Below are 23,424 nucleotides of genomic sequence, written 5' to 3'. Positions count from 1 at the left end.
TTCAATTTACCTGAGTGTATTTTGTAAAGCATTTAAGTAGTAAAAAATACATTTTTATTTTATACACACCTACACACACTAATAACATCAAATAGCCTTTGCTTTAGAGGGAATATTCTTTTGGCAACATTTACTGGGATTAAATAAATATTAAATTCATAATATATACTAATGCATTACTGCTGTGTCAGCAACTTCTCCCTAAATAATATATACAGTATTATATTATCTAATAGCAAAGATCTCAGATTCTGATGTAGAGAATGCATTATTTTGGCAGTGAATACTATCACAGTATTAAATAAATACTGCATTTGCTAGTAGAGTATTGCTAGTTACCAACATTTCCAAATTCTGTACACAGAAAATATCACATAACTATTAACTATGGTACAACTATCTAGGATAAACCATAAAATTGATACAATGCAATATATTAACACATCACATGCATTTATTTGACTATTAATGTACAAGAAACTTATATACCTTACTAGTTACAAAACTGTGTTTTGTTATGTCTTTATAAATTGCTTTAAATAATACTATTGAATATAACCTGCAAACTCACTTAAGACAATGAAAAATGGAATCAAAGTCAGAATATACAAGAAATATTTCAATTTATCTCAACAAGGAACATCTCAACAAACAAAAAACTTTTTTTTTTCTTTTGTTGTTACTTACCAGTATGAAATAAAGCTGGTTGGGAAATGGCAGGCAGAATGTGACCTCAGTCAAAATTGTGCTCGACTGACTTGGGGTTTCTTCCATTTATAAAAGGTAACCAGTAGGGGAGGATCTCCTGGAGCTTTAGAACATCTGAACCTGTTTATGTGACGTATTTATCAACACCGGTTTGTCTTTCTCAATAATAGAGACTGGAACAGTGGAGGTTGCACAATAAATATTCATAAACTTTTATTATGTATTGTTGGATGTTGTCAAACTCAACATGTCTACCTTGTCAGAGTGAAATATCAATTGTATGTACGTTCAGAAATTCATAACATTTTTTAAACAGTACGCATGCAGCTTGCCAAAAATGTCCATCCTGTCATTACCTCATGTTATTTTGATGTTTGCATGTACATGTTATCTGCTCGCAGTTCATTTATGAGCAAAAACTTAGTGTAGGAGGTTGACCAAATATTCTGAACAGGATAACATTACATTAAAGTTTAGTGGGGAAAAAAATCGAAACTTTTTTTTTCTAGTGAAATGAGGAAGTCTCAGTATTGACTTACTCCTGATAACTACGCTCGGTTTTTGGTCCAGAGATAAGTACATAGCATCTTTCTCCAATCTTCTGGGGTCCTCATCTGAAGCCGGACAGCATCATGGGACTTACTATGCTATGGACAAAAGAAGGCTCTGAAATTGCAAGACCCAAACACATTTGTGAATTAATGACAAAATTTACATAACCACCAAGAAAAAAAACAATCCAAAAGCAGGGCTGTGACGTCATTTAAATGTCACCTTGAGAAAACTCCTAAATTGAGTGATGAGTTGCGGTTTTGCTTTTTTTTTTTTTTGTTAAGGGGCAGCAGATGACAATTGTTCGTGCTCAAGACCCTACATGTCTGCGATTTGGCTAATAAAACGCACTGGACCTGTTGGTATTCACTTGGAACGAACGATTTTAATTTGTTCGTGACCAAGTTTGTAGCCATGTTTACCCGTGCAATATATCCAATCACTTTTCCCAATTGAAATGAACTGTACCCCTACATTTTTAAATTAAGAAAAATAGCCGTGTATTGCATAAATCCAGAATGAAAATTGAATAAGGAAATAAAGCTTTTTAAGCGTACGGCGTGTACCTACTGTAGCATTTTTGTGGCTTGTGCACACAAAGCCACTAGATGGTGCTCAAGCACCTGTTGTTTTGCCCCGGTTAGATATAAAAAAAAATAAAAAATAAAAATAAAAAAAAGGCCGAGTAAGTTTTACAAATGAAGCATTTGAGCACCAAGTTTGCTCATCACGTTTGGAGTGCAGTTCAAATGTACTATTTCCTAAACGGGTGGCACAGTGACCGACTGGTTAGCACGTCAGCCTCAGCTTTCAGAAGTACGCATGCTCTCCCTGGACCTGCGTGGGTTTCCTCTCACGTTCCAAAAATATGCATGCCGGGTTGATTGAAGACTCCTTTTCCCAAATTGTCTTCAGCTTTGAACGGTTCAGGTTGTATGTACCGTCTGTCGCATTAAATCAAGGTGTTAGCGACAAGGAAATGTAATATAATTACAAATTTGTAAAGTTTAATTAAATGAATTGAGGGATGGTTACAATTCAAAATTAAGTTCTTTATTGGAATATTTTCCAAAGCACTTGTCTCATGACAGAACAAAAATAGCCATTTTATCCTTTCTTCTTAAAAAACAAACAATCCCAAGATGCTTCCAAAATGCACTGAAGAGCTTTCGACAAAATATACATGGCAGAACTCGCATACTAGTGTCATCCATTGGCCTCTTAATAAATAAGCGGGTTAAAACATTTTTGTACATAATTTAGGCATTCCATTAATATTTGCAATCAAAATGACAATTCTCCCCACCAACCCCAATTAAAGAAGTCCTGCGCCACAAACGACCACATCTGCAGTGCATCTTTACAAAAACATAATTTACCCAAAACAAACAGTGGTTAAAATAATCCAACAATAATAATGGGTTGTTTTGATACAAAAAATGATGAAAGCATATAAGATTTCATAAAAATACCGACTATATGATGGACATAAAATTTAGATTACATTCGGTCTAGGTCTTGGATAAAGGGAAGCAGCGGGCAACTTAGCTAAAGGCAGACAGGAAGAAAAAATAAAAACCCACAAGCGTAATTAAGATTCTAACCATTCTGAATTGATTACCAATTGGAGATGCAGGCACATGACTTTCAGAGCCAACTCACATGAAAGCGTACGTTAAAAAAAAAGTTCTGGAGACAAAAGGAGTCCGTCCAAAATCACTCACATAGTTTGTCTTTGCTGGTTAATTTACAGAGCGAGCGTAAGGGCCTCCTCAAGTGGTTTATAGTGTTGCAGGGTCCTTAAAGGGTGACTTGCATCACAACGTAGAAAAACATTCCCATCCGCTGGTGGCGTGAAATGAATGACACATGATGCCGGCAAAAAAAAAAAAAAAAAAAAAAAAAGTTAAAAACAAAACAAAAACTGCCCAAATCACAACAGGATGCAGGACGAGAGGAGAGAGGAACCCGCCTGGGTTCCATTTTAGGTTGCTTAGTGAGTCTTGTGCCCTCGTAGATTCATTCAGTGCAAGAGGTGTCTTAGGAAATACAAGATATTTGGACTTGTCCTAAAAAAAAAGTCTCCATTTGGACGTCCCTGTGATTTTTACAGCACTAACAAATACTCCCCACCACCAGTCGGCCCACTTCTTACAATCCACAACTTTGTCGCATTTTCTCTCCTAATTATAAACATCCAGGTATTTCAGAGTGCCTTTCCTGTATGTACAGATGTCCAGGGTATCGATATTGTGTGTTAGTGATTAAGTGGTGGTTGGTTCACTGAGGCTGCGGCTCTCCGTGGACTCGAAAGCGATACAAGCAGGTGTAGTCAGGATGCCCCCAGTTGGACAGCACCCGCACCTCCATGATTTGGAAAGTCTTCTCCGTCGGCTCCTGGAAGGTAAAGAAGAGCCAAAGCGAGGCAGCGGGTTAAAAGTTTTGCTCCATGTGTGGAATCAGACAACACACCAGGGTTTGGGTAAATTAGTCTTCAACTAAAGTCTTTTAAAAAAAAATCAGATTTTTTTTTCTTTCTTCATCAGATTTCAGTTGTCACACACAAAACATTTGTAAAAATGATTCTACTGATATTGTCTGCTTCCAGTTTTTGATGTAAAAAAAGCAACATTCAGGCAATGAACTCAAATGGATTAATAGAAGCGATGAATCCCTCAGCCCTACTATATAAACCAATTTGTCAAAATGCAAATGACCTTAACAGGGAAGATTTGCAGTGATTCTCCATCTTCCTGGTAGGTGTAGTGGCCAAGCAACTCGCCTTCTTCTTGATACTCGTCATCCAGACCCTGTAGCAGGGCAAAACAAATATAATCACTCACATCCCCATTATTTGCTTGGCTTTTTTGTTGTTGTTTTTAATTGGTTCCTGTTACTTACAAAGACAGTGAAGTCCCGTGGGGCACTGGAGATGGTCTTGGTGGGGGACAGCTCTTTGGGAATATGTTCCAAACCGAAGGACGTGGGTCGGATTCTCATGGAAAGCCGGATGACGAGGTAACCCTGCGAGCCTTTGAACGCCCAGCAGTTGCCCGGGTGCACGTCAGGCTGATGGAGTGGAAGACAAATCAGAGCGTGCTTCCTAAATATGTGGCATTACTAAACGTCTTTGGGCTTTGGCACTGGTGCATGTGACCCACCTGGATGACAATGCGAGGGGACTGGGAGAAGTACCAAAGCGGGATGCCGAAGAGACTCAAGAGGGCCGTCTTGGTCTCGTGCGTCTCTGAGCAGCGAGTGCTGAGGATGCTACCGCCTGAATGCACACAAATGTATATTGGGAGTCAAAATGGCATTGGGCCGAAAAATTGATGACGATGGCGGCAAGTCATTTAAGACTGAGGATCATAAAGCATCAACAACATGTATGTAAATAATCAAGAACCCATGTTACATACACAACTGCATTCAGTAGTTAAAATGATTCAATACAAACAAATCACCCTGACATGAGGCCAGGGTTATTATAGTTTTGGAAGTTTCATTTTAGTTAGTTTTTAGTTCGTTTTGAGTTTTGTTTTTTTAGTTAGTTTTAATTAGTTTTCAGGGTGGGTCTGTTAGTTTTTATTACTTTTAATTATTTAATAAATGTTTAGTTTTAGTTAGTTTCAGCATTAATTTTAGTTTTATAAAAAATGTGTATGACGTGCGCAATAATTAACTGACTGCCAAAAACATTTAATAACGATTAGTAAAATCACGATGTATGCTGCCATAAACATGAAATGACGTCATCTATGTTTTTTTTTTTTCCTTCCTTCCTTAAATGGACGGAGCAACGTCTAAGTGCAGGGCTGCCTAGTCAATGGGTTGTGGAATCAAAAACACCACCTAACTATGGCTAGCAGTTGGCAGCATTGTATCTCTTTTCAATGGGCAATGTTTTTTTCCCCTAACATGTGGCAGTAAAAGAGTTAAAAAACACAATGTTTCAGTATGTTTTCGTTTTTTTGTTGTTGTTTTTAAATGTGTATGACTTGTGCGCAATATTTAAAAAAACCCCACCAGTTTCAGTATTAGTTTTAGTTTTTTTAAAAATGTGTATGACTATGACTATGTATTTAAAAAAACAATGTTTCAGTATTAGTTTAAAAAAAATGTGCATGACTTGTGCGCAATATTAAAAAAAAACAATGTTTCAGTATTAGTTTTAGTTTAAAAAAAAATGTTTATGACTTGTGTGCAATATTGAAAAAACACACCATGGGAGCAACGTCAACTGAAGGTCCTTTTCAATTGGCTGCTGCTAGATGACGTCACTTCTGTGTGACACACTGAAACGTCCTTATTCCGGTGAATGTCAAAAATAAATCTGCTTAAAATCATCCCCAAAGACTCGAGCATTAAATTAATTACCAAAGAATAAAACGAAGGACATTTTTGCTATAATTATAGTTAGTTTTAGTTAGTTTTGTAAACATAAAATGTAGTTTGTTAATTTTATTTTATTTTTTTAAAAAGCATTTCCGTTTTTTATATTTTTGTTTTAACGAAATAATTTTTTTAATTTTCGTTTTTTGCATGATAATCAACAGTATGATCACACAAAAGCAACCAAATATGCACTTTACACAAATCACTTTTTGGCATTTACATGTCAGGAAGACTGGTAAAATTCAGTCTTCGCAACAGTCTACGCAATTCTCAAGTCTCACTAACGCCCACGTGCCCATTACATAAGTGACAGAGTACGCTAGCAAGCTAATCTCCTAACACCCAGATGGGATGTTAACTAAGCACGGAGCTTTCAGGATCTGTGTGCCAGGGTACTTTTCTTTCTTACCTCCAGACTCCAGGGCATAGTCCACGAGACCGGTCCTGTCCTGCGAGTAGAGCTTCAGCGCATTCTGGACAATCACTTTGACTTGCTGGGATACACAGTACATGATTACTAATAAATAAAAACCCTTAAAAAAGTGCAAAGTGCAGTGGAACCTCCAAAGTTGGATTAAATTTGTTTGCCTTTTGATCCAATGCATTCCAGAGAATTTGAGTTGAGCTCTAATTGTATTTAGCACGTTCACCTTTAGAAGTTCCACAGTATTCTATTTGAATTTTGTGATATCTCCTGTACCTCTCCTGACATGCCCTCAGCAGAGGCAGCGCTTTGCACCGTGCTGGTCACCGTGCCAACAACGGACCCCACCTCGCTGAGAGTCTGAGCGTGGCTCAGCTCCAGCTGCTGGGAAAGGTTGCTCAGCATGCGGCGCTCCAGGGCGGCCAGCGACGCCTGCAGGTCAGGCGTGCTCACGTAGCGCTGGGACAGCCAGACGAGCAGAGACTCGGGCACCTCGCCCTGACCTTCACCTGGCGAGCCGATGCCGAAGAACAGAGCATGCAACTCCTTACGGACTTGGGAGGAAACCTGAGATGTCAGATGGAGAGACAAGGTAAAAGGTATTGAAATTAATATTATACGAGAACTAATCATGACAGAATAAGCTCAGGGTCAATTTCATCATCAGATTACTAGTAGGTTTATCATTATTGTGAATTATTATTTTGACATATTAATACTTTACAACATAAGACAAAAACAAGGACATTCAAACAAAAATTAAGTGGACAAATGTTGAAACTGTAATTCCTGGGAAGTCAACTCACAAATATGTTGTATGCATCCTCACTTGTCCAAACATTCTGATTAATATTGCATTTGTGGTGTATGAATACAGCAGAAAAATCCAACCATTTTTATCTATCTCAGAGGGCGGCCATTGTAACACTTTGTCGACTTAAAATGACATCACATTTGATCAGGGTTCAGGTAACGACCAACTATGATGTCATTTGCAGTCGGCAGCAAGTGGCAAAATGGCCGCCCACTGAGATGGATCAAACAGGTGGATTTTGCTGCTTTAATTCATATCCCATAAAATGTCATGTTAATCACGATACCATGATTAGACTAGTAGGGCTGTATAGAACATATGATTGTAAAAAAAAATAAATACATACATAATTGGGATGACTTCTCCTGTAGGGGACCAAAAAAGTCAATATTTGTATTTTCAATTATTTTTTTCCCCCCAATTGGTTATCAGCATAGTTTTCTGCCAAATTTTGTCATTTGTATCAATCGGTTAGGCTCTTTCATTAAAATTGAATGTCTGAGTTGATGATGAGCCTCATGTGAAATTAGTTTGTTTTGAACAATCTCATTACTTCACGGTCTTATATGCTTTAGTGCTTTGCTGCCATCTTGTGGCATCTACACACAAAATGTTATTTTGTTGAGGTGTTGTCAAATCTGTCGCTACTCTCCACAAATGGCGGGGTTCAGTAGTTACATTTATGAGTAAATTAAAACAATTAGGGAATTTGCATCTTACCTTCTGCTCCAGCGAGTCCATCTGCTCATACTTGCTGTGCAGGTCCTGCCGGATTTTTCCCAAGTCCAGCTCAAGTCTTTGCACCTCAGCCTGCAGCGCATCGTGCACCTCCTGCTGAACTCCCACACTGCGGGCGATAAGAAACACACTTTAGAGCTTCTTCCTTTCATCATTAAAGCCAAGTGTCAGTGTGTGTGTGTGTGTGTACCTAAGACGAGGCTTGTCAACTGCTTGAGCAGCAGCAACTTGCATTTTTTCTATGTCAAGTTCATATTGCAGCTGCTTAAGTTGCACCTCCTACAACACAGGAAAATGATGACACACGATTTATAAAACACGCTAAAAAATAGATCCATAAGCATGTACAGTAAAGTATACATTCACAATGTCTTCAACTTTTCTATGCAGGACTGCTAATACAATTCAATGAGAAGCACTAAATGTCGTGTGACAGCATATCCTAACTAATTCCTGTACGCCATTCATAACCTTAAAACACTGCATCGTGAACCAGCATCCCTGTTTGTAGGCCATGCATTTTGCAGACCTGCATTCAAAGCCTTTGCCTCAAGCATACCTCGGTCTTGGCAGCCAGAGCTTTGAGCAGCAAATCCAACTCTGCTAACCGTGTCGCGTGACTCCCTTGAAGCGCTTTCAGCTGCCCGTCGCTCTGCAGGGATGCCAAATGACAATGTAAGCAAACATGAAAGTTGACAGCAGCAACAGAAGGCATGCGTGTTCTATTACCTGCTCTCGAAGGGCATGGTCCTTTTTCAGCTCTCCCTGCAGCACGGCCAGCCTCTGCTCCAGCAGGGACGACACCCACAGGCCCAACGTCTCCCTGTCGGTCTCGGTGTGGAGCTTCTCCCTCAGGATGGTGTACAGGGCCATTAAGTCCGCGTGATGCTTGTCCTGCTTCTGGTCGCTCTGCTGGACTCGCTGCCACAGCAGAGCGAGCTGGCGCTCCAAATGTTCGAGGCGATCCAAGTCCACATTAGGGAATGCAATTGGCTGAGGGGAGGGGGGGGCACCAAAGGGTAATAAATTCAGAGGACAAGCCATCCAAGATGAACAAAAATCTTGACTTTTCCGAGAATCCAACCTACCGGTATTTGTGACACGGGGGCTACGGTCTGACCCTGGGGTAACTCTGCAGGAACTGGAGCAGAGGCTGGCATCCAGTTCGACATGTACGTGATGGGAGAGGAAGGACGCCACTCGGTGAGGTTTACGGCCGGTAGGTATAAAAGCAGGACAGCGGCGGACGGACCCCACAGCCACCAAGCTGAACAACAACAAATGCTTGATAATAGGTAAAAATAACGAAAAAGCAATTTTCCACTCAGTATTGCAATTTAATACGCAACTCTTTTTTTTCAAGGTCATCAATGTGAAAAGGATTAATGATCAAGCCCTGGCAAGGAGCATGGAGGATTCCCAACAGGAGCTGGAGGCAGCGCTCTTGACGTCAAAGGCCACACCCACTTAATTAAAGCACAGGGCCGAATCGACATGAGGATGTGCTGCGTCTGCTAAGAGTGCTAAATATTTCTCCACAACTGCACCTGCAGCTTGCAAATGTATGCAAATGACCTCACCGGGGTGCATCTGATTGACAGTGAAGTCAGTACTGATAATTTCCTCATCTGCGCGTGCTGAGTGGATTAGACGCTCCCCGATTGCACCATTTATACCCAATAGCGTTGCACAAAAGCTACGCAAACATTCAGTGGATCTGGCCCACAGTGTAATAACTTTCTTTATTTGGGAGGTGGAGGGGGCGGAAGAGATTTGAAATGATTTCAATGGGTATAATTTCATTAAGAGTCAACTGAGTTATGAGCTTGGTGACACCATGATTTAAAGTCTTCAAGGCACCAGTGCAGTTCCCAAAAGCAAGCTGTAGTGTCCGTTATGAGCGCACGGAGTGATTGAGTTGAGAGAGAAATATAATATTGACCCGATTGCAGCTCCTGATTTGCAGCGTACACTTGAGACGTGTGCTGGTTAGGAAATCTACTGCTTCACTAGATAGGCAGTAGTATAAAAAATAAATGTTTTGAAATTTGTGTTTGGTTGCTAATTGCTGTGTTCTGACAATGCTTCTTTAACTGGGTCACTGGAAGAGGGTGCTCTAGCCTGAATTTTTTGTTGTTGTTGTTGTTGGGGGCGCAAGTCGAAGATTTAGAGGCACCCACTGGAAATGGACTTGGAAAGTACATATTCATAACCTGGCAATAGCCAGATTGATAATGCGCTTCACTCATGGAGTTCTCCGCAATATCCATCTGGTACCTCTCCACAGACATTCTGAACAATAATTCGAGATAATTGGATGATGCGTCATTCTACACGTTTGTTTTAACCAAAATTTCATCTTCGTTTTTGCCGAAAGAGGGAATGCGCGAACATCTTACCAGCTAGAAATGCACGGAGCGCCTCTCACTGTTCAACATTCAACAAGGAAACGGTGATTAATTCTGCAAGAACAGAATTAAGCAGCGTCCGTTTGTCCATGTTGGGTGTGTTTGTTAGCTCTGGCGTCGGCTTCCTGGTTTCATCAAAGCTGCATATCCCGCCCCCCAAACACAATGTCGCTCTGTGATTGGTCCAACTACCAGTGATTCAGATTGGTGGAAATCAATGGGAGTGGTACAAGATGTATTCTCCGGAGTTTGTGAACTCACAAATAGTGCGAGAAATCATCTTGCGAGAGCAAGGTTAATATATTCATCCCATGAATATTAATTTTAACAAGAAATTTTAATTTAGTTTTAGTTTTTGGCTAAAATTAATTAGTTTTAGTCATAATTTAGTCATCTGATTGCATTTGAGGTTTAATACAATTTTAGTCGACAAAAATAAGGAGCAATTTTTGTCGATTTAATTGACAGTTTAGTCGATATTTTCCTTAGCATACATTTTAACTTTTATACAGAAAATTATAACACACCTATTTGTAACTGTAGTTGAACACATGAAACACATTTAATACACCGGTGTCTTTATTATGAAACATATTGAACTGACAATAATATAACTTAGCTTTCACCTAAATAAAAAAAGTGCATAATTGCTTGAGATTAATATTACAGCTGCACAATGAATATAAAAAATGTTTGAAGATTAAATAAAGTGCAGTTAACAGTTTCTGAGTGGTTCTTTTACCCCCACCCACGTTTCTTTCCTTCTGATTGGATTGTGTGAATTTTCGTCACTGTGTTGTTTTCATTTTCGTTTTAGTCATTGACGAAATTGTCAGTCAATTGTACCTATGGTTCTTGTCTCAATGAATGGCTTCTATTTTAATTTTCGTCTGGGGGGAAAAAAAAAATTGTGACGAAAAATTTTCACTGAAGAAATTATCACTGCATCCCAATCCTTTTCACCACGTTAATGACGAATGTGCTGCAAAACACATTTCCCATCATTTGGTTTTGCATCAATTCTTCACAACTCACCTAAGAGGAGCAGCAGCGGCAGAAGAAGCAGCAGCTTCCAGAGTTTGGGAAGGCATCTACAAATAATGTCAGCAAATTACGCAAACTGACATTTTATTGATAAAAAATGAAGTAAAAGAGTTGGATAGCTGCACTTACCTTGTCATAAAGAAGACATTGAGTAGAGACATGAGGGTCGCAAGGTGGTACCAGCCACTGGCAAGAAACCACAGTAGACCCTGGCCTGCCTTCACTGTGCGGATTGACATCAAAACAGAAACGGGTGCGTCATCACAACCTCAAAGCCAAGAAGACTCTATGTCAACAAGAGGACACATGACCAACCTGGAGCTGCGAGGATCGTCCACAGCAGTGTGAGCAGTCGCTGCGTCAGCGTCCCAACGCCTGAGCCCAACGCTTTCGCGCCTCGCACCACACAATGACCCGGCTGGAGGAAGCGGTAACCTGGAAACGGAAGCACTAATTAGTCACCGCTCGCGCTCTAATCGTCGTCATCTTGGCACCGAGAGGAGCGCCGGTCAACCTGTGTAAGCCAGAAGGCTCCACAACGCCCCCGCCAACATACTGTTTATATGTGTCTGCAAGTAAATCAATTTTTGTTCAGATTTGGGACAAATGTTGAACATCCTCCAAAAAAGTTGAATTATTTGGCACACGATCTTGTGGAACAAAACATGCCTCAAAAGTAGAAGACGACACTTAGACTGCCACTTTGTTAGCCTAGAATTTCCCAAAGTCATTTTAACTTAATGTGACAAAATCAAGATATAATAGTGAAGTGCTTGTTAAAAATGTAGCCTCTTCTTCATGTCTGTGTAGCTTCTCGGTCATGAAGGTCACGCTACGCTTGAACAAAAGCAATTGGACTCCTCTTGTTTGTGCAATTTGCTGCTTTTTCTGGTTTTCCAAAAATATTGAAATAGGACTTTTAGGCATAACAATTTCTAACCCCTTTATTTTTTTTAGTGGCTAACTTTTGTCTCTACTTACGACCAGTATTAAAATGTAACACTGCCTGTGCAGTTACTCAAGGGTTTTATTACGGCCACATTTTAAATTAGAACAACTTGCAAGTCAACCACCATCACTGCCAACATTATATTAGTTATGTTTATGATGTTATGATTTGGTGGGGCAAGTACGGTGTCAGCTTGCATGTTGGACTAAAAAAAAAAAATAGACATCTATCACTAATGAGTCAACAAGTTGCTAACCAGCCAAAGTGGTTCACATAACCTCCGCAGGTCACATTAACTCTGTCAATCAGCAGACAACAGGCTGTGTGTGTGTGTGTGTGTGTGTAAGCATCTGTGTGTGTGCTTACATTGGGAACCATTGAGATTGAGATGTGATGCATCATCTGTTGCGAGATCGTTGACATTCATGCTCCCACAATAACTGGAGTGAACTGAAATACACACAAAGCACATTTGTATTTGTAAAATGACAACAACAGAATAGAAAGCCTTTATTGTCATTGTACAACAGGTATACAATGAAATTTGGATGGCTGCTCCCCTTAGGTTCAAAGGTAACACAATTTGAGTAATAAAATAAAACACAATAAAATGAAAGTCAAAATAAATGAAAGGACTGAAAAAAAATGTCCCTGAAAAATGTAATACAGTACAGCATCAATGTATTGAATGTCATCCTTCACTCACAACCTGTCGGTATAAATATTAACTACCAGGAATAAAAGATAACCTTCATGAACCTAACCTCCGGTCAACTCAACTGCCAGAGTTTCCAAATACGTTTTAAAGCAGGTGTGGATGGGTCCTTTAACACAAATGTTTGCTCACCCCGGGTTTCTAGATACACCCAACTTGCTGTGTTTTGACTTAAAAATAGTTGAGAAGCAACGCACCAGATTTTCCCCAAGTCAAAGTTGAGACAGTCAATTTAATTTACATATTTATCCGAAAATGACACTCATGAGAGAAACGACGGAGCAGCAGAAGTCAAGAAGACGGCTGGGAGCTATGACCTTGTGTTCATGTAAGAAAGGGGCGTTACCTTGTACTTGAGAGTCTTTAGACATGTCACCCATCACCTTGCGCTTGAGTAGCGACACTTGAGACAAACCGGAGGACGCCGTTTGTCTCAACGAGTCCGTACATGACGCAAACGCACCGGCTGGAAACAAGCGGACACAGACGCTTAGTCAAAACACACACAGCAATAACTGCACAGGGGGGGAAAACATCATAGTAAAAATATTTTCCAATATACCCATATATTATAATTTAACAATTAGGAATAAAACCCAACACTTGGGGCACCAAATAGACTATTTTAATGTTGGTCATTACTAGGGCTGTGCAATTAATTGAAAAAATATCGTTATCGTGATATTGGCCCATGCAATGTGCATATCTCAAAGACATGCGATAAGTTTCATACAGAATTTTATGCTTTTATCTGAATTTGACCAGTCAGCCGCTAACTAAAATGTGGACACCCATAAAATAGTTGAACATTATCAAAATGGAATTACAATTAATGAACTAAGAATATGTGCATGAAAATTTTTATTCTTTCATTTCATCAAAAAATGTTATTTCCTTAGATACATGTTAAATATCACAATAATATCGATATCACTAAATTCAGCAACTATATCGTATATTGCATGATTTTCCAATATTGTGCAGCTCTACTCACTCCACAATTACAAAATCAGCATATTTGTAAAAAAACAAAAAAATATGAATACTCATTTTTAAGTTGTTTAAATGTATACATTTGCACATTTTTTAAACTTTAAAATAACAAATTTAATAAATTTTGTTTCATCTAAAAGGAACTTGCATAGTGTTTCAAAGAATTTTATTTGTCTGAATATTTGTATTTGCTTTTTTTACGTTTAAACATTGTCTTGTTTTGTACCTGCATAATTAGTGTTTCAAATCATTTTATTTGTTTTAATATTTTTATTAGCTTTTTTTACGTTTAAACATTTTCTTGTTTTGTACCAGGAAAAAAAAAAATCATCCTACTGCACAGTGCACATGCTGCACTCCAACTTCAAGTGTTTGCCAACAATAATAAATAAATATGATAATATATATTATGTTGTAAATTCTGTTTGGTTCAAAATTAACTTACATAATTATAGTGTTTCATTTTTTTTTTTTTTATCTTAATATTTTTAAATGCTTAAACATATTCTTATTCTCTCTAAAAAAATCGTTCGAATAATTGTGATTTCCATTATTGCCAAAATAATCATGATTATTATTTTACCCCATAATCGAGCAGCCCTAGTCGTTACAGTGGGTGTGGTAAAAAGTTAGTGAAGCGCTACTCTACAAAAGCACAATATTTGCAATCTCTTATGAAGACAAAATGTAGGAGGATACGGTGATGCGTCTACCTGTTGCTTGCGTGCCACTCCTGGTTCGTGTGCGCAGCCAGAGCACGCTGCTGTAGAGCATAGTGACGATGGACACAAAAGGAGCCAGGAGTTTTTTGCTCAGATGCACACATGTATTAGACACTGACGTTAGGACACCTAAGGAGAAAAAAAAAAATATATCAATGTATCAAATCAACCATCCAGCAGTGTGCATTTGATGCAAACTTCTTCAATGCTTATATTTCCGCACCCGTCTTGCGACTGCGACTGCGGTCTCTGGAGTATATACTTGTGAACGGTGACGATGAGTAAGACGCGGCATCCGTGCACACATCATCGGCGTCGTGCGAGATGAGGGAGTCATTTATTTCCGAATGGAAGGAGCAGTCTTTGCAGATGTAACCGTTGGGAAGCGTCATGTGGGACTTGGAAGCGCTGACGTCGCCGTTGATGTTCGACGAGCTGTGGTCGAAGTGGGCTGTCCTGCCTGAGGGCACCAGACACGTAGATTTAAAATGACACCACGGTAATATTAATGTTCAGTACTTCTTTCCTGGGACCGGGCCAGTGTTTTAGTAGAAACAATATTATTAAGCATATCACTGCATTAACTGTATTTCTTTGGGTCTTGCAAGTTTGAATACAGTATCCATACATTGTTGCTGTGTGTACATCTACTTTCAATATCATAGGGTTGCAGAATATTTTTTTTGCTATATTGCAATGTTTTCAGTGCATGTAACTATGATTCGGTCAGTCATGACAGAATCTCCATCAACCCATCAATGACAGACAACCATTTTGTTGACGATTAACTATTATGGGAAAGTTACAAAACTTGACAAACTAAGCATTGCTAAAAGTGTGTTTTGGTTCGTCGTTATTCAATAACTGGGTCAGTATAAACGGACGTTGACGTTGGTTGGTTGATCTGACCTTTATTCTAAGCATTAAGCACACAAACAGCTAAGGTGGTCGTAGCCGACACCAAAAAACGAACAACAGGCGAAAGTACAGACACGAGCAACAACCTCCCCAACACTCACCTCAACTACCTGCTCACGCTCTCCTCTCCCTTCCCATGAATGGCGTGATGTAGGTGTGCAATTAATCGAAATTCAATTATAGTTTCATTTCTTACAGATCACAATATCAGCATAATCGTCCAAAAAAATTACTAATACGACATTTGAGTTGTTTAGATTAATATATTTGCACCTTTTTTAAAATTTCAAAATCACTACTTTAATAAATTGTTTCATCAAAAGGTACTTACATAATTATAATTTTTATATTTAAACATTTCCTTGTCTTGTACCAAAAAATAGATGATCGTCCTAATCGTGATTTTAATTATTACCTCACGGAAACAAAAGCAACGCACAACCTAGTTAGTTACAGTACTTCTTTCCTGGGACGGGGCCAAGCCACTCTTTTTCTTCTTCCGGAAACAAGTGAGTATACATTTACCAAGAATGTTACATTTCTAACACATCATTCTCCAAGCACTCTCTCTTCTGACTCTGTCCCAATACTGATAGCGGGCCGTGTTGCAGAGCTCGAGTTGAAGTGACGACAAGGGCCTTAAAAAGGCAAAGTCTGTTTGCCGTGTGCGGTGGTATTTGCGGCAGTTAGGACCGTGTGCACACTGCCATTTCTCTGCCCATTGTCAGATTACGATTTGGTTCGACTCGAAATATTTACATATCGATAACAGAAGGGCGGCCCGATTGTTGACGAATGACAGACGCTCACAATTCATTGACGTGCCCCCCCTCTGCTATAATTTTTTGTTTATTTACATTTCTTACCACTCTTTGTAATAAGGCGACAGAGTCATGACATGTTCATTTCATTTGTAAATATTTTCCAAACTGACCCCAGATGCCATCGACGGCCGTAGTGGTTGTGGTCGTAGTGACGGTGCGCTGTCTCAGGTGTGATTGGTCTGTGGCGCCGCTGTGCAGGCTGGCATCAAACGCTGCATTGCTTTCATCCATCCTGGTGCTGCTGTCCATCGGGGTACTGACGGCGGAGAAGTTGAGGTTTTTCCTCGGCGTGCCAGCTTGGCTCAAGGACAAAGACCTGCTATTGGAACTGGACTGCAGCATTCTGCTCCGCAGCGTGCTGGCAGATAGAACAGCGGAAGCACAAATGTGGATTATTATGGTATGTTGTAGGGCCCGAACGATATGCATTTTTTATGCATTTCTGTTTATTGGCAGAAAAAAATGTTGATTACCGATTAATCTGCACATTATTTAAAAATATATATAACGCATGCAATAATTAACCCCTTCCCCGATTCATTTTAAGTGGGTGCCACTTACGCACAAACTTTCGCAATTAAGAAGTCCATATCAAAACATTTCATGAAGTATACAAGGCTATTGTATAGATTTATGTGTCAATAATAAAACCATTCTTACTTGTTTACAACTGCTGTAAAGCATTAACCTTTTCGTTTATATATACCTATCTTGGATGTTTGTATCTTTTAATTTTGAGAAAAGAAAGTCTTTGAATCCTTGGATATTAGAGATAGACCGATAATCGGCCGGGCCGATAACTAAAATATTAAGCATCATCATCATCATCATAATTTCATTGCCATCTCCTTTGTTCTTTAAGTGAAGGGGAAGTGAAGGATTATTAAAATTCTTTTGTGTGAAGAAAAACAATAGAAGATACAGATCCTATCACCATGGCTCTATCCAAACAGTTACTTCACAAAATGGATAGTGGCCCAACTTGAAGGTGCCACTGTTATACCAGCATGTAGATATTAGGAAACTCACCGTGATTCTTTCCTGCTAGAATAGCTGCTCTGGTTCTGGGTGTAGTCCACAAGGCTATCGTTGCCATGGTGACCGGTAACGGCTTGCAGACGCAGGCTCCGCCGTGCCATCCTGGGTGACTCGTACACAGGGGCAATCTGGTGCTCCTTCTCAAACTCTAACGCTGCTGTCGAGTAGCTGGAGCTGGGAAAACCAGGACACAAGCACATGGGAATAATAAAAGCTATGTCAGCGAGAAATGGAGGACCACTTCAAATGAGGACACAGACTGTACTTTAGAGAAGCCTTCATTTTGACAGAATCAAAGAAAACCAACCCAGGACCAGGACAGAGTGCCCATTGAGCGAGATAGCAAAGCTGTCACACTGCTGTTCACTGGAGCTGGCAGTTTACCCAACAGGAAGTGACTCACCCAGGAGGCAAAACGGAAAACGAGACAACAGAGGAGGCAGCTTGGCGGCCTAATTGGAAACACTCGCCGCATAAACATCCCGAAAGCATTCAAATTGACAAACAAAAGCAATGCAGCGTGCGGTGATCCAAAACGCAGCATGAAAGTTGTAAATTGAAGGTTGCCATGGATCACGCTGCGCTGAGTCACAGGGACACACCCACCTGGCACAGCGCTGGAGGCACACACGCCAACACAAACACTGAGAACAGTGGAACACTCTGGATGCGCTACTAGGATTACAAGTAATTTCCTCTAAAACAGGGAGCATAAGAGGTAAATAAAATATAAATGTATCAAAAAATGACACTCATTCATCCATTTTCTTACAGTCAAAAATTCTATGGGTGGGCAAATTAGTCCTAAATGAATTTAACATCAAATTGGAATGTGGAGGACACCTGGAAAACACTCAAGCACGGGTTGAACAAACAAACAAACTACACATAGGGCAGGGGTCTCAAAGTTGGGACCTTGAAAGCCCCTATCCAGCCTGTTTTCCAAGTCTCCATCTTTCAGCACAGCTGAATCTAATGATCAGCTAATCAGCAAGCCTTGCAGAAGCCTGATAACGATCCCGATCATGAATCAGGTGTGTTAGTGGAGAGAAACATGGAAAACAGGCTGGATAGGGGCTCTCGAGGACCCAACTTGGAGACCCCTGGCATAGGGATTCAAGCCCAGATCTTCTGTGAAACACATATGCTAATCCTGCACTGTCGCCCTTAAAGACACCTCCAGGAGGTAAACATTATGATCTTGTGGGAAAAGCATGGAACCTTCACCAAGCACTGCTGAATGAACGCAATCATAACAAAACATTAATGCTCAGTTTTGATTGACACTGTCAAAGACATACTCATAAAGCAGGTGTATTATTGAGAAATTATTGGAAACAGCTGCCAGTTTGATGCAGTGGAATACTATACATTTTACCTGTACAATCCTAAGTACCTCGTGTGGCCAGTGAGTGTACGTGTGCACGTCTCTGAACCTGCCCTCTGATCCAAAGCTTGAGGATTACACACTGCCACCTCCATCCAATTATGTGCTTTCGTGTTTACTCAGCATCCTGCTTCAAATGGATCTCCAACAAACTTACATGGCTCATGTACAACCAACGAGAGCATTCTTCTGTACAAATAACTAGTCCAAGGTATCCAAGCGCCATAATGAGCAGGCCACTGATACTAAAGTCTCTGAAATTTTACAAGCTACTATTATGCCTTATTTGGGTACAAAAAAAATATGTAGCAGTCAAACAAGTTGATTTTTAATCAAAGGTATTTATGGTTACAACAGCGGTACACAAGGCTGTGTCTGATCAGCGGCTAATTGTTTTCTTTTCTGGTTATTCCATGCATCGATACACAAGCCCACCACTCACTCTCATGTGGCTCCCACAGCCCACATCAGTTACATAAATAGAGAGCGCAGAGACTGATTTTAGAAGCAAGCGAAGCGGACAGACACCCATCATAGACAACAAAGATGCTCGCATTTGGACGCTCGGCTTCCAGGAACCTCTCCTTGCATAATGCGAGGTTTTTTGATACCCTTCCCACACACAGTGGGCACTGCCGGCTGTCTTGCGTCACAGGCACACAACTCCAAAAGTGTCTTTCTTATCAGACAAAGTTGGCTGTTTGCTTTAGCTTGAGGGAGCAGGTGGGGAGCTAAGCTGGGTGTGGGTCCACAGTTACTTTGAAACAGCATGAAGGCAACAAACATGACTGGTACACATGAACCACAGGTAAATACTTTCTGAAACTATGTGTCCTTTAGTATTGTGTGTTCTATACAAAATATGCATTTTATGAACAAATGGAAAAAAGATAATTGAACAAACCAAAAAGTCTTTACAGTCGGGAATAGCATGCTAATAGGTCGCTTGCACATCGTAATGCATCATGGGAGTTTTTCCTTCGGGCGCCATATTGGGTGTCCGCCGGTTCACAAGGTACACTCGCGAGTTACACGGTAAGCTTATCAACCTGATGTAATTTTCGCAGTATTTTCACGATTTACCGGAAGATCAAAAACAACGATACAGGCAGAAGGTGTCTCTGTGTGGCGGGATTGATCCTAATTACGTCCTGACCAAGGGTGATTTTTTTTTTGACGGAGAAAGCTTGCTGGCCAAATGTGACATCTCTGGACATCTTTCCCTACCTCGTGTTGACAACATGCTCCATAACACGCCAACAAATCCCTGGAGGCTTACAATTATTTTGTAAGCGGGTGGATACAGAGTGTAAACTTTAACATCGCATCAGAAGAAACGATTGCTGTTGCACGTAAGTAAACCACATGGTGTTGGTAATTCTGCACACAAAAATGTTGATTTGTTCTCAGGCTTCCTGTTATCATTGTGTTTACATGCACAGCTGGGTTTACCTGATGTGGTTTTTCTAACAATTTTATAACAGGCAAATATGGCAGAGCGTATAAGAATAAAAAGTAACTATGCACAGCCTCCCCGTGGCTTAATTAAATTTAATGCTACCCTTTCACTAGTTACATGTTACTTAATCAACTTATTCTAAATGGTTAAGGTTAACCACTCTCAGAGGACGTATTTTTAGTTTCAGTTTCCAGTACAATAAAACGTGTTCATGGTAACTACTGAGCATACTGACAGCTTTTCTTATGATCTCACGGTTAAGGAGGCTGTCACAACACCCAATTTCTGTCTGGTGCCAGATGGCAACAATTCCCATCACTTGTCACGACAACACCAATAGTATTACCAGGTATGTATGGCTTTACTTTTTGTAGTTTCTTATTTAATTCTATGTTTCATATTTTCATTACAATGTTTGTAATATTTTCAGATTCAGGCACAGATGAGTTTAACTGGACGGACTTCTGCGACTTTGTGGTGTGGACAAAGTGTGATTGAGCGAGTCCACCCAGATCGCTCGTTTTGGCCAGTTGGAAAAGCCAGAGTTTTTTTTTCCCAAAATCCCCTCCTGACCTGAACTGCTCGGGAGAGCATTTACTAGATCAGCAGTGGACTTCCAGTGTTCCTGCTCAGCCGCTGTCACCTACCACTTGCTCATGTACTTCAAAGATGCGGAATAAAGTAGTTTTTTGTGCTGCAGCAGATTGTAAAATCAAATGATATCACTTGAAGTGTGTCAATCTAGACTGCCAAAAGGACAGTGGTTTTGTGACAAGTGTGAAACAAGGATTATTGGGAAAACTGTAACACAGTACTGGTACTTGTCTTACATTAAACAAATTTAAAAGAGAGCAACTTTTTCCTCTGTACATAGCATAATGAAAGTCATTGCGTACCCCATCAACATTACATCATACCGTCATCTCAGGATGGTAGGCACCTGTGCTAAAATAAACTACATTAATTAACAGTTCAATTTTTAACCCTGAAATTACTACATCTAATCATTATTCACTTCATTTTTTGTGCTTTTAGAAATAATAGAGATTTATGCCATTACTTTAAGAGGGACCATATTGCACATTGAGTCAAATCCTGTCATTTGTCTTATGTATAGCTTTGTAAACAAACCCAACAATAGAATTTGTATAAACGCTGCCTTTATTAGCGCCAAACAAACAGTCGCATGTTGTCCTCCTCCAATGCTTTGATGCTCGCCTTCGTTTCCATCATGTCATTGGCAATCAAGTCGGTGTGGCATGAGATCCCTAAAGAAAAAAATAAATAAAAAATCACAAAAAAATACGGTACCAGTAATAGGCTTAATATAGTAAAGTAGTATAGTTTTTTTGTCAGTGTAAAAGAAATGTACACATTTTGTTGCATTTTTTAATGTATGAACATTGCTACAGGCAAATACTTATTTCTATAAACACTTCCAAATGTCTCTAAAATATAAGGTGCGTGTACACACACAAACAAACACATACATTCACTCATGCATACAATATATCATGTAATGAATTCTGAGTGGCATACCAGAGTCAATGATGTCAGCAGTACTTGAGGGTACAGGTTACTGGAGCCATCTGGCTGCATAACTGCAACAATCTCTGCCACTTCGAGTCGTCTTTTCTTTGCTTGTCTCTCCTGTGCACGTTCATATCTGAGACATAGATGTTGTAACTTGGGACCCAACTATAATGTTGGAGCCCAGTCGGGATGATTGGACAGAAAAACGGGCGCAGGGCGACCTGTTAAAATAAACAAATATATAAACAAATAAAATATGGAAAGACTGGTTATTTTACCGCAGTAGGGTGGCCGTGAATAGGTTCTTTAGCATGATGTGTAGGCTACCGGGGCTCTGTTTTCTTGCATCACCCCCGGGGGTCTGTTTTCTTGCATCAGCCCCTTCTGTCTCTTTTTTTTCCAAGTTTACATTTTGCCACCAAAAAACATGTTATCGGCATTAAGAGCCCAAGACTAATCAATCCAATTTCAGCAGTAAACACTTTGCACTGGCACTACTTGGGTGAAAATGTTCGATGTTAGCTTTCGGCTAACGTCCGCTAGCCAGCTTGTACTACCGAACTTGCTTGCTCATGAATCCAAAACATAAGCAACTTGCCCATATATGGGCGGTCGAAACGTTATTAATCCTCATGCATTAAATAAAGGTAAACAAGCTTACCGCTCACAAAGTGATCGCTGCACACACGAGCCCAAAGTAACGACTTCCCTCCGGAGTCCGCACTCCTCTGTCTCCAGGCCCTGGTTCCTAATTATTTTCGGAATTCGGAAAAAAGACCGACCATTTTCCCCCTTGGCTTTGTTCGAACAGCCAACGATGCAGCAACAATGTACAATTTTAAACGCAGAAAACAAACGTGATAGATACGTGTTAGACCGAATCGCTACGTAAATGGAGGCCACCCAGCATGGCGACTACGAGAAATCCGAGGCGGAAGTGACGACATGTGCAAGCGACCTATAGCAAAAATATCTGCATATAGCTGACGGCAATAGAGATGCATTGGGGGGGATGTATTTTTGCATTCTATTTTTTTTTTTTTTTTTTTTAAATAATCGGCCAAAAAACAAAACATTTATCTGTATTTTCTTCTGTCAAAAATTGGCATCGGCCTAAAAGAAAATCTGTATCCATCGAGACCTACTAATAAGCTGAATTAAGAGCTTGGTCAATGAACAACAAACTTAAGGACGGTAGCACTGTACTTCATTCATTCTATGTGTAAATCAACATCAGACGCTGCTTAAATGACAGCAGCAAGACCAACTAGTGCACATTATTCATTGCATTCATTCCAAACAGTTAATTCTCTCCATCAGAAAGACAAGTTGATTTACACCACCAATACAATACATGTTGGTTTGCTGCCACTGAGTGGATGTACCACCCACTCACATGCTGCCTTTTTTGCATATTTGGGGGGGGGGGGGGGGGGGGGGGGGGGGGGGGGGGGGGGGGGGTGTACAATGCATTTAAGCTATTTGATCCAAAAGCTGTAGGACAGACAGTCTGGTTGTCCATTAAAATAGTCTGAATTCTGAGAATAAAGTGAGAATCCTGCCAACCTTTTGTTTCCCCTTCGCTGGCCCTTATGCTCTTCCGTAGTTTTTGAATTCGAACCAGCTCTAGCCAGCAAAATTTGGTTTTCAAATCTGAACATGTCATGTATTCACACCTCTTTTCAGTTTAGGTTGTTAATAAATCAATACCACAAGTGAGGTACAGTATTGTTAAAATGCATGCCAAAAGTTCAAACTTTCTCAGACACAGCACTCTTCATACAAAGACTAACTAAATTAGCT

At 40.0% G+C, this 23,424-nt stretch overlaps 1 protein-coding gene and 1 long non-coding RNA gene across 10 annotated transcripts in view; both read right to left on the bottom strand.

The window, feature by feature from the left end:
* Positions 1–2,291: 2,291 nt before the first annotated feature.
* The window catches only part of sun1b (Sad1 and UNC84 domain containing 1b), a 36,249-nt gene continuing 15,116 nt past the window's right edge, over positions 2,292–23,424 (bottom strand). For 7 of the 9 annotated variants that reach the window (XM_077497266.1, XM_077497242.1, XM_077497232.1 and 4 more), the window contains 20 exons: positions 17,234–17,416; positions 16,315–16,562; positions 14,686–14,922; positions 14,454–14,591; positions 13,094–13,213; positions 12,399–12,482; positions 11,399–11,518; positions 11,213–11,306; positions 11,075–11,130; positions 8,720–8,898; positions 8,361–8,624; positions 8,191–8,283; positions 7,822–7,910; positions 7,614–7,740; positions 6,356–6,646; positions 6,065–6,149; positions 4,422–4,537; positions 4,162–4,329; positions 3,978–4,070; positions 2,292–3,657 (listed from right to left, as the gene is read on the bottom strand). In XM_077497266.1, coding sequence (XP_077353392.1) covers positions 3,541–3,657; positions 3,978–4,070; positions 4,162–4,329; positions 4,422–4,537; positions 6,065–6,149; positions 6,356–6,646; positions 7,614–7,740; positions 7,822–7,910; positions 8,191–8,283; positions 8,361–8,624; positions 8,720–8,898; positions 11,075–11,130; positions 11,213–11,306; positions 11,399–11,518; positions 12,399–12,482; positions 13,094–13,213; positions 14,454–14,591; positions 14,686–14,922; positions 16,315–16,562; positions 17,234–17,343 — 2,829 coding nt within the window. In that variant the 5' untranslated portion in view covers positions 17,344–17,416 and the 3' untranslated portion in view covers positions 2,292–3,540. Of the gene's footprint in view, positions 3,658–3,977; positions 4,071–4,161; positions 4,330–4,421; positions 4,538–6,064; positions 6,150–6,355; positions 6,647–7,613; positions 7,741–7,821; positions 7,911–8,190; positions 8,284–8,360; positions 8,625–8,719; positions 8,899–11,074; positions 11,131–11,212; positions 11,307–11,398; positions 11,519–12,398; positions 12,483–13,093; positions 13,214–14,453; positions 14,592–14,685; positions 14,923–16,314; positions 16,563–17,233; positions 17,417–17,645; positions 17,801–23,424 lie in introns of those variants that run through there. The other 2 variants (XM_077497224.1, XM_077497250.1) reach the window with 2 other exon arrangements.
* On the bottom strand, positions 21,232–22,987 carry LOC144002383 (uncharacterized). The gene is made up of 3 exons (XR_013278722.1): positions 22,283–22,987; positions 21,628–21,842; positions 21,232–21,356 (listed from the first exon to the last, which is right to left on the bottom strand). It is a non-coding gene; the product is annotated as an uncharacterized LOC144002383 (long non-coding RNA).

This window comes from Festucalex cinctus, chromosome 1, assembly GCF_051991245.1.
Source record: "Festucalex cinctus isolate MCC-2025b chromosome 1, RoL_Fcin_1.0, whole genome shotgun sequence".
NCBI classification, from domain to species: domain Eukaryota; kingdom Metazoa; phylum Chordata; class Actinopteri; order Syngnathiformes; family Syngnathidae; genus Festucalex; species Festucalex cinctus.
This window is presented reverse-complemented; position numbering and strand designations above follow the sequence as displayed.